We start from the raw sequence: 15,245 nt of genomic DNA on the forward strand, positions 1-15,245 counted from the left end.
TAAATGTATGAAAGCTCAACAAAAGAAACTAGTGGGTGTGCATCCAACTTGCTTGCTCACGAAGACCTAGGGCAATTTGAGGAAGCCCATCATTGGAATATACAAGCCAAGTTCTATAACGTAAAATTCCCACTAGTATATGAAAGTGACAACATATGAGACTCTCTATATGAAGAACATGGTGCTACTTTGAAGCACAATATATGAGACTCGCTATATCATGGTGCTACTTTGAAGCACAAGGGTGAAAAAGGATAGTAGCATTGCCCCTTTTTTGGCCTTCTTTTTTTTCTTTGGCCTTTCTTCTTTTTTTATTTTTTTATTTGGGACAATGCTCTATTGAATGATGATCATCACACTTCTATTTATTTACAACTCAATGATTACAATTCGATACTAAAACAAAGTATGACTCTATATGAATGCCTCAGGCGGTGTACTGGGATATACAATGAATCAAGAGTGACAAGTATGAAAGAATTATGAACGGTGGCTTTTCCACAAACACTATGTCAACTACATGATCATGCTAAGCAATATGACAATGATGGATGTGTCATGATGAACTAGATGGTGGAAAGTTGCATGGCAATATATCTCGGAATGGCTATGGAAATGCCATAATAGGTAGGTATGGTGGCTGTTTTGAGGAAGATATATGGTAGGTGTATGATACAGGCGAAAGTTGCGCGGTATTAGAGAGGCTAGCAAGGGTGGAAGGGTGGGAGTGCGTATAATCCATGGACTCAACATTATTCATAAAGAACTCATATACTTATTGCAAAAATCTAGAAGTTATCAAAGCAAACTATTACACGCATGCTCCTAGGGGGATAGATTGGTAGGAAAAGACCATCGCTCGCCCCCGACCGCCACTCATAAGGAAGACAATCAATAAATAAATCATGCTCCGACTTCATCACATAACGGTTCACCATACGTGCATGCTACGGGAATCACAAACTTCAACACAAGTATTCTTTAAATTCACAACTACTCAACTAGCATGGCTTTAATATTATCACCTCCATATCTCAAAACAATTATCATGCTTCAATCTTGTCTTAGTATTCAACACACTCAAAAGAAAGTTTCACAAATCTTGAATACCAAGCATATTATTATTAGGCAAATTACCATGCTATTAAGAGACTCTCAAATTAATTTAAGTGAAGCATGAGAGATCAATAGTTTCTTTAAAATGAATCCACCACCGTGCTCTAAAAGATCTAAGTGAAGCACATAGAGCAAAATTATGTAGCTCAAAGGATATAAGTGAAGCACATAGAGCAAAATTATAACGCTCAAAAGATATAAGTGAAGCACATAGAGCAAAACTACTATGCTCAAAAGATATAAGTGAAGCACATAGAGTATTCTATCAAATTTTAATTCATGTATGGCTCTCTCAAAAGGTGTGTACAGCAAGGATGATTGTGTCATACTAACAAACAAAGACACAAATAATACAAGACGCTCCAAGCAAAACACATATCATGTTGGTGAATAAAAATATAGCTCCAAGTAAATTACCGATGGAAGTAGACGAAAAGAGGGGATGCCTTCCGGGGCATCCCCAAGCTTTGACTTTTTGGTGTCCTTGGATTATCTTGGGGGTGCCATGGGCATCCCCAAGCTTAGGCTCTTGCCACTCCTTGTTCCATGATCCATCAAAAGAATTCACCCAAAACTTGAAAACTTCACAACACAAAACTCAAAATAGAAAACTCGTGAGCTCCGTTAGCGAAAGAAAACAAAAGACCACTTCTAGGTACTGTAATGAACTAATTATTTATTTATATTGGTGTTAAACCTACTGTATTCCAACTTCTCTATGGATTATAAACTATTTTACTAGCCATAGATTCATCAAAATAAGCAAACAACACACGAAAAACAGAATCTGTCAAAAACAGAACAGTCTGTAGTAATCTGTAGCTAGCGCAAGATCTAGAACCCCAAAAATTCTAAAATAAATTTCTGGACGTGAGGAATTTATCTATTAATCATCTGCAAAAATAATTAACTAAATATCACTCTTTAAATAAAAATGACAGCAGTTCTCGTGAGCGCTAAAGTTTCTGTTTTTTTAAAGCAAGTTCAACAAGACTTTCCCCAAGTCTTCCCAACGGTTCTACTTGGCACAAACACTAATTAAACACAAAAAACACAACCAAAACAGAGGCTAAATAATTTATTTGTTACTAAACAGGATCAAAAAGCAAGGGATAAAAATAAAATTGGGTTGCCTCCCAACAAGCGCTATCGTTTAACGCCCCTAGCTAGGCATAACAAGCAAGGATAGATCTAAGTATTGCCATCTTTGGTAGGCAATCCATAAGTGGCTCTCATGATAGTTTCATGTGGTAATTTTATTTTCTTTGTTGGAAAGTGTTCAATGCCATTTTTTAATGGAAATTGAAATCTAATATTCCCTACCTTCATATCAATAATCGAACCAACCGTTCTAAGGAAAGGTCTACCAAGAATAATAGGGCAAGAAGGATTGGAATCTAATCTATATCAAGAACAATGAAATCTATGGGCACATAATTCCTATTTGCAACAATAAGAACATCATTAATTCTTCCCATAGGTTTCTTAATAGTGTAATCCGCAAGATGCAAGTTTAGAGAGCAATCATCAAAATTACGGAAATCTAGTAAATCACACAAAGTCTTGGGAATAGTAGAGACACTAGCACCCAAATCACACAAAGCATAAAACTCATGATCTTTAATTTTAATTTTAATTTTAATAGTTGGTTCCCACTCATCATAGAGTTTTCTAGGGATAGAAACTTTCAACTCAAGTTTTTCTTCATAAGATTGCATCAAGGCATCAACAATATGTTCGGTGAAGGCTTTATTTTGACTATAAGCATGTGGAGAATTTAGCACGGATTGCAACAAGGAAATACAATCAATCAAAGAGCAACTTTCATAATTAAATTCCTTGAAATCCAATATAGTGGGTTTAGCAACATCTAGATTTTTATTTCTTTCAATCCCACTTTCATCAATTTCATCATTAAGTTCTAAACACTCTGAATTTTTAGAACGCCTTCTAGGTAAAGGAAGATCATATTCAGTTTCATCAAGATTCATATTGCAAAATAAAGATTTAATTGGAGACACATCAATAACTTTTAGATCTTCATCTTGATTTTCATAGGAATTGGAAGAACATGCTTTAATAAAGGCATCTTTGGAAGCACGCATCCTAGCGGTTCTTTCTTTACACTCATCAATTGAAATTCTCATGGCTTTTAGAGACTCATTAATATCATGCTTAGGTGGAATAGATCTAAGTTTCAAAGCATCAACATCAAGAGCAATTCTATCAACGTTCCTAGCCAAATCATCAATCTTAAGCAATTTTTCTTCAATCATAGCATTAAAATTCTTTTGCAAAGAAATAAATTCTTTAATATTAGATTCAAAATCAGAGGGCATCTTATTATAATTTCCATAAGAGTTGTTGTAGGAATTCCCATAATTATTAGAAGGATTACTAGGATATGGCCTAGGATTAAAATTCCCTCTATAAGCGTTGTTACCAAAATTATTCCTACCAACAAAATTCACATCCATAGATTCATTTTTATTCTCAATCAAAGTAGACAAAGGCATATCATTAGGATCAGAAGAAACACTCTTAGTAGAAAATAATTTCATAAGTTCATCCATCTTTCCACTCAACACAGTAATTTCTTCTATCGCATGCACTTTTTTATTAGAAGTTCTTTCAGTATGCCATTGAGAATAATTAACCATAATATTATCTAGGAGTTTAGTAGCATCTCCTAAAGTGATTTCCATAAAAGTGCCTCCCGCGGCCGAATCTAAAAAATTTCTAGAAGCAAAATTCAATCCGGCATAAAAATTTTGTATAATCATCCACAAATTCAAACCATGAGTAGGGCAATTATGTATCATTAATTTCATTCTCTCCCAAGCTTGTGCAAAATGTTCATGATCAAGTTGTTTAAAGTTCATTATATCGTTTCTAAGAGAGATGATCTTAGCGGGAGGAAAATACTTAGAGATAAAATCATCTTTGCACTTGTTCCATGAAGCAATACCATTCTTAGGCAAAGACGAAACCAAGCTTTAGCACGATCTCTAAGCGAAAAAGGAAATAGCCTCAATTTAACGACATCATTATTGACATCTTTTTTCTTTTGCATATCACATAAATCAACGAAGCTATTCACATGAGTAGCGGCATCTTCACTAGGAAGGCCGGCGAATTGATCTTTCATAACAAGATTCAACAAAGCAGTATTAATTTCACAAGATTCAGCATCGGTAAGAGGAGCAATCGAGTGCTAAGGAAATCATTATTATTGGTATTGGTGAAGTCACACAATATGGTAGTATCTTGAGCCATCGCGACAAACAAGCAATCTAACACACGAGCAAACAAAAAGCAAACGGGCAAAAAGAGCCAAATAGAGAGGGAGGATAGGGAGAGAGGGCGAATAAAACGGCAAGGGTGAATTAGGGGGAGAGGAAAACGAGAGGCAAATGGAAAATAATGTAATGCGAGAGATAGGGATTGTGATGGGTACTTGGTATATTGACTTTTTGCGTAGACTCCCCGGCAACGGCGCCAGAAATCCTTCTTGCTACGTCTTGAGCTTGCGTTGGTTTTCCCCGAAGAGGAAGGGATGATGCAGCGGAGTAGCGTAAGTATTTCCCTCAGTTTTTGAGAACCAAGGTATCAATCCAGTAGGAGCCCACGCTCAAGTCCCTCGTACCTGCACAAAGCGATAGCTACTCGCAACCAACGCGATTAGGGGTTGTCAAGCCCTTCATGGTCACTTATGAGAGTGAGATCTGATAGACATAATATTTTTGGTATCTTTGATATAAATATGCAAAGTAAAAAGTAAAAGCAAAGTAAAAAAAGCAAAACAATATTAAAGTGATGGAGATTGATATGATATGAATAGACCCGGGGGCCATAGGTTTCACTAGTGGCTTCTCTCAAGAGCATAAGTATTCTACGGTGGGTGAACAAATTATTGTTGAGCAATTGACAGAATTGAGCATAGTTATGAGAATATCTAGGCATGATCGTGTATATAGGCATCACGTCGGTGACAAGTAGATCGAAACGATTCTGCATCTACTACTATTACTCCACTCATCGACCGCTATCCAGCATGCATCTAGGGTATTAAGTTAAAAACTGTCACAGCCCTAGAATTTGATTGCAATTAGTTTCATAAGCATCCATGGATCATGTCTATATCGTTTGAAATTTGAAATGGGGATGATCAAACCCTAGCACCACATGAAATTCAAATAGGTTCAAATAAAATCTTTTTCAATGAACCCAAAATGCTCTAAGAAAAGTTCATGATTTCTGGTTAAGGTGCAAACCTCTGCTAAAAATGATGAATATATTTTTAGGTCATTTTTGGATTCTTGAATTAACACAAAAGTATTTGAGTTGGAGCCATTTAAATGCTATATATATTTTAAATGGTCCAAATATTCTGAAGTTATTTGTGGAGCTTTGGAATAGTTTATCTAACATCCACAATAATTTTCAGAATTTATTAAAATGATTTAGTGCCTAAACTAAATCAAAACAAACAGAACAAAATAAAAAAACAGAAAAGAGGGAAACCTTACTTGTCGCTTACCTACAGCCCAGCGGCCCAGCTGTGCTGCCCAGCCCACCTGGCCCGTGCCAGTCATCACCTACCTCTGCCAGTAGGCAGAGGAGGGAGACAGCGCACGCGCGCCCGCGGCGCCACGCACCTCCCTACTCGCCTGCGTCATCGAGGCCACCGCGACGCCTCGGGCCTTCTCTTTGGCGCTGCCCCGAACGCCTGGACATTTCACTCTCCCCCTCTGCCCTCTCTCTCGCCCTCTCCTCGCCATGGCCGCAACCGTCAAGCGCTCGCCGCCGTGAAACCCGTAGCCACCGTGCACCGTAGGCCCCGCGCCGTGTCCAGCCGCGGAGAGAAGCTCGTCCTCGTCTGAACGCTAAAGATCAGAAGCCCAGGCGCACTGCAGCGCCGTCAGCATCATCGTCTTCCTCGCTGGCAACCCGTGGATCGTCGCCGTCGATTCGCGCCGAAGAGGGCCTCCCCGAGCCGTCTGAGCTGCTAAAAAACTTCGCTGTGAGGACTCCTTCGTTTCCCCTCCTCCCCTGCTCGTTCTCATGCCGTAGCTGTCGTCCCTGCAAGCACCGAGCTCTGGCCATCGCCATGGCCAGCGAACCTCGCGCCCCGGAGCTCTTCCGCTCGCTCTAGTAGCCCCCCCCCCACCCCGCGTGCTCTCCAGGTCCCCAGGATCCCGACGCGCTCCTCTGCTCTCTGGCTAACGCGCTGCAGCCACCGCGCCCGTGCTGGCCCGAGCTCCGGCCGCCGCCAAAGCCGCCATGGTCGTCGTTCCCGGCCACCCCACCGCCTCCCGAGGCCTCCCCTAGTCGCGCACGAGCGTGAGCTCTCCACCGGTACCCTCGGCACATCGAACCGCTACCGGAGCAGCGATTCTGACATGCCTCCGCCGTCGGATGAGGTCGCCGGTGGCGAAACCCTGTTTAGACGACGTGGCAACAATTAGTTTAGGCTCTAATTAACCCACACCCACTGACACCAGGCCCCACCTGCTAAACTAACCCCTGGTTAATTTAGTTTAACAAAAAAAGTAACTCTCTGTTAGTACAGAGCCTATGACATGCGGGCCCCAGAGTCAGGTTTGACCTGGACCCGTCCTGTTGACTGGATGACGTCACAGTGACGCTGTGATGAGGTCATAAATGCTTTTCTGGATTTTAAATAAATCAGAAATGATTTGTTTAATTCAAAAAATATCCAAAACTTTGAAAAATCATAGAAATTCAACCGTAACTCCAAATAAGATAAATTATATATAAAAAATGATCAGAAAAATCTAATCTATCCATCTGTACCATTTTCATGCATGTTTGAACAACTTAAAGTTGCTGTATAAGACAATTTGAATTAATGGCATTTGAAATGTCTTACATGGAGTTTGAATTTGAACCTTGGGTTCAAACCAACTTCATTTAAATCGTTGCTAGCTGCATTAGCTCAACTCACATCATGTTGCCATGTCATGATCATGCATCATATTGTTGCATTGCATTGATTGTATTCTTTCTGTGTTTGCCGGTGATTGTCCCCCCCCCGATAGACATGGTTCCGACGATTGATCGAGGACACCGATGAAGAACTATATTATCTTCAGAAGTGCCAGGCAAGCAAAACCCCCTTGTTCATTCTGATACAATCCCACTCTCTCGCTCCTGCTCTCTTTTACTGCATTAGGACAACAGCGATTCAACTGTTACATGCTGCGGTAATTGAACCCCTTTCCTCTGCATGACCTGCCATTGGCACAGTAAATAGATGAAACCCACTAGCATGAGTAGGAGTTGTTTGAGCCCTGATGTGCCTACTCATTCATACTTGTTTGTCATGCCTGCTACTACTTAGAGTTGAGTCAGGTCCGATTCATCGGGGATGAATTGGAATATGGTGAACATGTCCTACTGTGTATGAGCTAAGTGTGTGAACACGATTTGGTAAAGGTAGCGGTGAGAGGCCATGTAGGAGTACATGGTGGGTTGTCTCATTGCAGCCATCCTCAGGAACTGAGTTCTGTGTTTGTGATCCATGAACAGTTACTACCACACATTGGGCTCCGGGCGCTCCAAGCTCTCTCGACTTATTAATCAACTCGATCTCTGTCCAGAAGTTGCAACTAGTTTCTGGTGTTTGTAGGAGTGTTAGTAGTCTACCAAGTTGCACCCGGTACAGGTGGGCTTGGGACAGACTAGGCACAGTGGCTCGGTGTACCAAGTGGCACTCGGATGGTGGGCTTGGGAACCCTGTACACATCGTTTGGGGCCGTGAGCGACACCCCGGCCGGATCTCCTTGCGGATGGAACCCGAATAGGCGATAAACCTGGACAAGAGACTTGTGTGGTTAGCCAGGTCGTCGCCGACTCCCTGACCAGGCTTCCGCTTGAAGGTTGCTGAGATACACGACGTGTACATGGTGGTAAGTGGCGAGAGCGTGTGTGAAGAAGTACACCCCTGCAGGGTTATCATTATCTATTCGAATAGCCGGATTCCTCCGATATGGAAACTTGGACCCCTTGCATAGTTCATAGACAAGTGAAAGTGGATACTCTAAAATGCGCAAGATAAGCGTGAGTGCTATGGATGGCGTTCTCGTAGGGAGACAGGAGCGGATTCATAGTGGTGTATTGGTATGGTGAATTTATGGACTCGTGTGCGCCACCTCAAAAGAGTTACTTGCAGTCGTAGTTCAGGTTAGCCACTGAGTCAAAGCTGGCTTGCTGCAGTTAAACTCCACCATCCCTTTTGTTGATAATGATGCATATGTAGCTAGTTATGATGTAAGTCTTGCTGGGTACATTTGTACTCACGTTTGCTTAATTTATGTTTTGCCGAGAGACGTCAGTCTCGCTAGTAGTTCCGCGTGGACTTCGACGTTTAGCTTGTTACCTCAGCTACGATCTTGTACCCACTACAAGAAAACCTGCCTGTAGAGACGTCATATTCCATAGGTAGAGACGTGCTATTTCATCTCTAGGTAACCATAGAGTCGACTTAGTAAAGCGTCTTTGGAGCGTCTCCCCACGGACCATCTCAAAAAATATAGACACGCTGGCTGAGCGTCTGTACATGGCATGAGACGCTATATTGGGACGTCCAAAGGCGTCTCTAGATATGGCACGCTATATTCGGACGTTCAAAAGCGTCTCTAGACATGTAGAGTCGTTCTGTTAGATGCGCTCGTATTACGTCTCTACTAACAGGGCCATTTCATTCACCATAGGCCGCAGCCCAATTCCTATACACGCTTTGTACAGACGTTATATTCATCTCTACATATACAAAAGCTTCTTTGTAACCACGTAATATTTTGCTTTAAACAATATTTGATTTATTCCAAATTTGTACCTCGCCATGTCAAATCCAGTAACTTTATCATGCCACATGGTTGTGCAAAATGATCAACAAGTATTGTTATATAAAAGCATCCACCCATATCACCAATCACATTCATAAGCAACAAATATCATTCTATGAAGGGATTCACACACATCACCAATTCTATTCACGACCATCCCATTCACACAATTTCAATTAGTAGGAACAAACACCTTAGGTTCAGAACTGAATCAGATCAGAGATTCATATGAAAACACAAATAATTAAGAAGAGATCATACAGACTAGAACTAACTTTTCCTATAAAGCTAAAATATATGTATAATACACAATATTTGTCCAGTTAAAGACTAATTCTTCTATAGTTGCTCCTGGCTCCCGCAATGTAGTCCTTTTATAAATCTTGAGCTACCCTGAAAAAGAAAGATAACATGGAAGTTTTAGAACATATAAGCTCTAAGAATAGTGTGAGAAGAAATGTACTTTGACGATGTACCATACCAGTGTTTGGTGGCTTGTTTCGAGGTTGTGTAGGAGTGGTTAATTTTGGTTTTTTGACCTAGAAAGCACAAAGATCCTTCATAAATAAAAAGCCCTTAAGTACGTACATTGGAGCATACGATGATTGCATGGAAGTGTACTTACATGTGATAAGAGGCCATGCAATAACATGACCAATAGCATCCCTTACTGTTTGCAATTTTCCAGATGGTCTAACGAGTATCTCATCTCCAGGTCTTGAAACAGCGCAAACATAAACTACTACATATTGGTCTAAAAGCATGTTTCCACCAACCACATATGTTTGATCTCTACTCACTAAAGTTCCTTCGGCCACAAATTTATTTTTGTTTCTCGGGTTCAACAAAACCAAGAAGACTTTCATGTTATCCTATTTTTTCAAGAAATGAAACATTCATTATCACAAAACATGGAAGATTTCACTTTACACAGAAAGGGCTGATTGCACATGCAATTAGACCAACTAACTATTCTAACCATTCTTATTCAGATATATATACCTGCTTAGTGACGCGATGAAGCTGTACACTTGGTTCAGGACCACCTTGCTTGGTCGGATTGCTATTTTCAGCATGACCATTCTTTGATTCAGGACCTTTAGGTACTTTCTACAATTGAGGTTCAGATCAATTGTAAGTAAACTTATAGAAAACATAGACATTGTTTGGTAACACAAAAAAAAAACTAGGCGCGCATGTGCACACACCTTAGCAACCGTGTCTTCATGTGGTGAAGATAAACTGGTGCAACCCTCATTGGTTCTTGCGTAATTTCTAGGATGCAATTCCTGGTTAGTCTTGTCCGGTAAAGTTGATGCCGCACAGCCTTGTTTGACCCTATCAATTTTTTCAATGTGTGCTTTCTACAATTGAGGTTCAGTTCGGTTGTAAGTAAACATACAGAAAACATACACATTGTTTGACAATGAAGCAGAAATTTATGCACACACGCACCATGTGTGGTAAAGATGAACCAGTGTTATCCTCTTTGGTTCTCAGAGAAAAGCTAGGATGCAATGCTTGGGTAGTGATCTGCTTATCTGGCAAAGATGATTCTACACTTGATTGGTGTAACCCTCTTTGGTTGATTCTGCATGGCCTTGATTGGCCTTATCAAACTTTTGAATGCGTGCTTTCTACAGTTGAGCTTCAGTTCAGTATGACATAAACATGCATAACTATAAGCATTGTTTGATAATGAAGCAAACATTTATGTACACACCATAGCAACCATGCGTGGTAAAGATAAACCAATGTAATCCTCTTTGGTTCTTGCAGAAAAACTAGGATCCAATTCCTGGGTAGTGGTATGCTTATCTAGTAAAGTTGATCCTACACTTCCTTGAATTGCCCTATCAAAGTTTTCAGTGTGTGCTTTCTACAATTGAGGTTCAGTTTAGCTATAAGTAAACTTATACAAAACATAAGCATTTTTTAATACCAAAGCAGAAATTTCTGCACACAAACACACCTTAGCAGCCACTTGTTCATGTGGTAACAATAAACCGGGGTGACACACTTTAGCTCTCGCACAATTGCTAGGATGTAGTTCCTGCAACTTATGATGAACAACTGTTTGTAAGTATGAGAATGAACTAGAATATTTATTAGTGAAGAAACTATTACATCACCTGCATAACACTCAATGGAGCATGTTCTTCAACTTCGTTATGTGATTCATTCAGGAGGTCACTCCCAACAACTCTTTCATTGAGATCAACTTGAAACAAGAACATGATAATAGTATTATTAATACTCATACATTTATCTTTGCAGAAAGAGATGTGGTTTACATACGAACTTCATCACTTCCTGCGGTTACATATTCATTTCTCAAATCCTCTTGGGGGAATTTTCGCTTCAGGAATGAACAGATCATAGCAACCTCATCTGTCACATTTTCTACATTATCTCCTAGTGCCCGCAGTGCAAATCAAACATTTCCTTCTTTGTCAGGATGCTGAGCAAAAGTCAGTCCGTGAGAAACTTCTATTTCGCTCCAATACTTATCATCATAATACCCTCAAAGTTCTTTCGCCTCTTTCCCATGCACACTTTTAAATATTTCTCTATAATCACTAAATGAAAGGCTCCCATTGTTATCTTTCTTTCTTTCTTTCTTCTAGTTTCTCCTATTGAAACAAATACAAACATCTCATTATACTAAGTAGTACTCCCTCCGTTCCTAAATATTTGTCTTTTTTAGAGATTTCAAATGGACTACCACATACGGATGTATATAGACATATTTTAGAGTGTAGATTCACTCATTTTACTCCGTATGTAGTCACTTGTTGAAATCTCTAGAAAGACAAATATTTAGAAACAGAGGGAGTATTAAATTAAAGCCTCTACTTTAATCACAAGTAGAAGTATACCATCACTATATTTGTTTTCACATTTTTGTATTCACCATTCTTCCGCTTATGAGCTTCATCCCATAGTTCAATCTTGCTAACCTTTCGATTGCTCTTGATTTCCTGTTCAACAAAGTAAATTAGAATGTTTGTTAGTGTTTCTGTTAGAACATATTCAGTTTTCTTCACTAACAAAACTTTTCTGATCCATCTTTAGAAAAAAAAATCACCATCTCTTTTCTGAGCCTAGCATGGCTTTTTCTCCCAGTTGTATGTGGATTCTTCTACTTCTTTGCACACTCGGTATTCTTTTCGCATAATTTCTGGGAAAACAACACATCTAGTGAATATTAATGCCACCAAACTAGTTATGTACGCAAGATTAAGTATGAGAATAGAACACATAACCATGTGTTTATCCTGGCACCAAAACCCGACAAGAGTATCCCATTGATGTTCATTAACACCTTTGGGAACACCTGCTATAATTTCAGCCAAAGACTTCTTGTCACGCTTGAAATATTTACTCTTCAAACAAGACTTATAAGCTCTCCATTTTTTTATTAATAGTCAATAGGATCCAATCTCTTATAAGTTGTCTAGTCTCATTTGGGGTAGATAAATTTCTCCTTCAAATATTAAAATTGACAATCAGCAATGTGAAATTAACAGTCTTGAAGAGTGCTATGAAAATTTTACCTCCACATCTGTGATCATCTGCCCATGTTTCTGTAGAAACAATTCATTGTCCCATCTCAAAATATGCAATGGTGCAAATGTTGAGTTTTCTGCAAGAGAGGTAAGATGATGACCGAGAATGGCAGCAGACCTTCCATTTGGAATTCCACTTCCATCTGTCTCCACAATTATCTTCCCCCCACATAATTCCGACAAATTTTTACCTCGGAATTCCCCTACAATCTGTCGCACGTCACCATTTGGCCCTGCATGGAAGAGTATCACAATGGCATATAAGTGGACCATATACATCACACTAGATATGTGTTTGAAAAACAAAATTGAGCTTACAAATTATTTTAATTTGCCTAGTAGATTCAGGAGGCCTTTTGGGTACTACATCATCAATCTCTGGAGGGCCTTGTAAATTTTCTTCATCTGGTTGTACACTTTCATAAGCTTGCTCTGGGATGTTTAGGCTCCGAAGCCGTTGAGGTATCGTCGACATGATATCTGTACTAAACAATGTTAAAATCATATGTTAATTTCAAGCATAGAAATAGATGTAACTGAAAATGAACCCAAAAAGCACTTCAGAAGTTACTGTAACGCACATAGCAACATACAGACCTGTAAACAACAATATTTTAGTGCAAAATCTGAGAGCTGCTGATTGAAACCCCCCTTCAGCTAAGATGCAAGAATCAAAACTAACAAATAGTGGGACTGCACTAAGATGAGGTAGGAGAAGGTAGATAACAGAAACTCTTCAGTCTTATTAAACAACTATACTGATGAATGGGCAAAGCAGTCCATTATGCAGGAGAAGGTAGACATAACAGAAACTCTACAGTCCTCTTAAACAGCTATACTGACAAATGGGCAAAGCAGTCCATTATGCAGGAGAGGGTGACATAACAGAAACTCAGTCTTCTTAAACAGATATACACACGAACGCAAAAAAAAACAGTTCATTGTGCAGAAGGTAGACATAACAAAAACTCCACCTCTAAAGTCTCAAACATGTATACAAAGAGGAACCTATTATGACAAAGAACGAATCACAACTTTGTCATCACAAGACATGCTTAGGTTTCAAATCTGTTACTACAGGAAATATTCTATAATTATCCACTTTGCCACTCCACACTATCCAATTCCATATACCTAGTACTGTTTTTTTTCATTTTACCATATAAAATTTGATTGGACCAAACAATTGCTCACATATTTTCAATAAAATCTGTCAGAATTGATTTCTGGGCAAGCAAGCAATTCAACAAACACTTAGAGTGCATTGCCTACATGAAGGAAGTAAGGAGAAGAAGGAGAAGAGGATCGAGACTTGAGATGCATATATGGAGGAGGCCACTTTGGTTGATTTAATGGTAAACTGTAAGGTCTATGGGATTCAAGGGATCACCTACTAGACGTGGTGGAGGATGAAGATGCTAGATGGAGGTGAGAGCTCCTGCGCTTGCGGGGCGGCATACAGACGGAACACACGGTGCCGCTTCGAGTAAAGGACGAGATCGGCTTGGATGCCGCCTCGTGACGGTGAGGACGACGTCGGGCAGAGCACAGCGTCGTGACGGTGAGGACGACGGACGCCGACGAGGCTCCAACTAGCGACCTTGATGATGGAGGAAAACAGGAGTCGACGGCAGGCGGAGATAGTGGCGGAGGGCAGCGCCTGAGGAAGAGGCTGCCACCGCACGAAGTGCGGGAATGGGCGGCGCGTGGGTTGCCTGGAGGATTGGAATCGCGGGAGGTTGGATAAATGGGGAGGTGGGGAAGATGCGGGATGTCTTGCGCGCGGTAAAGAAAATGATTGTGGCGCCAAATTTTGTCAAGCAAAAATACTCCAGGAACGTCAAATTAAAGTAATCACATAAATAGATGTGTTAAACGCATATATGGATAAATAATTTTTTGGGTGTATCTTTTATTGGATAAATCCGTATGCTTTGTTCTTTTTTAAAAAAAGCGGTAATTTTTGTATCCAAGTAATATTGACATAGTTTAATAAAAATAATAAAGGCAGTGGTAGATCGAAGTTGGGCTTCCCTTCGCCATGCGTTGCCCGTGCCGACCGCAGACGCCGCCCCGGTGTGCCATCCCTTCACCTAGCCCTTGTCGGCGACGGGGGCGGTGGCGCGAAGTGACTCCTCCAAGCCGTTCTTGACCATCTGGTCACTGATACGGTGTCGGCGTCTCTGCACTGTCGGCGTCCAATGTGGCGAATGTGGCCCAGCATTGCGCCACTCCTGCCGCTCGTTCTCCTACGCCGCCCTCTCGGCCGTTGTCAGGGTGCTACGATGTGTCGTCACCACGCCGAGGTAATGGAGGAGGCGCCCGGGAGGGCTCCTCCTCCTTGACAGCCTTGTAACGGCAGTTGGGGCACGGCGGTGACGCCAGTCGGTCGAAATGGTTGAACGTGTTGCGTGACGGAGGGGGTGGATCCTCCTTGATGCGACGTCTGGTTTGGTCTCCGATGTTTCATCGGGGGATGGGGCTCCTCCTCGACATGTCTGTTGGGCGGCGTTGGCGTCATGCTTAAATAGTCAGGCCGCGGCGCCCATACACACGGTTCACGCCCCGCCCCGAGATCCTCCCGACGGCTACCCCCGTAGCCGCCACCGCCTTTGTGTCGCCCCTTCAGGTTGTCGCACCGCAACACGCAGTCCATGCCGCCGCCCGTCGGGCTGTCCCCGCCGGCTAG

At 41.1% G+C, this 15,245-nt stretch overlaps 1 protein-coding gene across 11 annotated transcripts; it reads right to left on the bottom strand.

The window, feature by feature from the left end:
* Positions 1-9,111: 9,111 nt before the first annotated feature.
* LOC125534502 (uncharacterized) lies at positions 9,112-14,328 on the bottom strand. Of its 11 annotated transcripts, none has more exons than XM_087546256.1 (11): positions 13,947-14,328; positions 12,875-13,041; positions 12,545-12,789; positions 12,076-12,168; positions 11,867-11,968; positions 11,120-11,620; positions 10,960-11,046; positions 10,196-10,351; positions 9,990-10,097; positions 9,469-9,526; positions 9,112-9,380 (listed from the first exon to the last, which is right to left on the bottom strand). In XM_087546256.1, the coding sequence occupies exons 6-11, from the start codon at positions 11,246-11,248 to the stop codon at positions 9,376-9,378; spliced, it is 543 nt and encodes a 180-aa protein (XP_087402382.1). In that variant the 5' UTR covers positions 11,249-11,620; positions 11,867-11,968; positions 12,076-12,168; positions 12,545-12,789; positions 12,875-13,041; positions 13,947-14,328; the 3' UTR covers positions 9,112-9,375. The 11 variants fall into 11 exon arrangements, 6 of the variants coding, with proteins under 6 accessions (XP_087402382.1, XP_087402384.1, XP_087402381.1 ...); XM_087546258.1 differs by having other exon boundaries at positions 10,960-11,040; positions 11,120-11,208; positions 11,290-11,968; XM_087546255.1 differs by having other exon boundaries at positions 11,120-11,968; positions 12,875-13,036.
* Positions 14,329-15,245: the final 917 nt, after the last annotated feature.

Source organism: Triticum urartu, chromosome 3A (assembly GCF_056163025.1).
Source record: "Triticum urartu cultivar PI428250 chromosome 3A, HENAU_Tu73, whole genome shotgun sequence".
NCBI lineage: Eukaryota > Viridiplantae > Streptophyta > Magnoliopsida > Poales > Poaceae > Triticum > Triticum urartu.

Bases quoted from the DNA above. Each gene is read 5' to 3' on its own strand.
- LOC125534502 (XM_087546255.1), bottom strand. From the start codon at position 11,248: ATGAGTATTAATAATACTATTATCATGTTCTTGTTTCAAGTTGATCTC. The intron at 10,352-10,959 runs GTGTGTTTGTGT...CCTCAATTGTAG, and splicing joins ATGAACAAGTGGCTGCTAAG to AAAGCACACATTGAAAAAAT. The intron at 10,098-10,195 runs GTGTGTGCACAT...CCTCAATTGTAG, and splicing joins ATGAAGACACGGTTGCTAAG to AAAGTACCTAAAGGTCCTGA.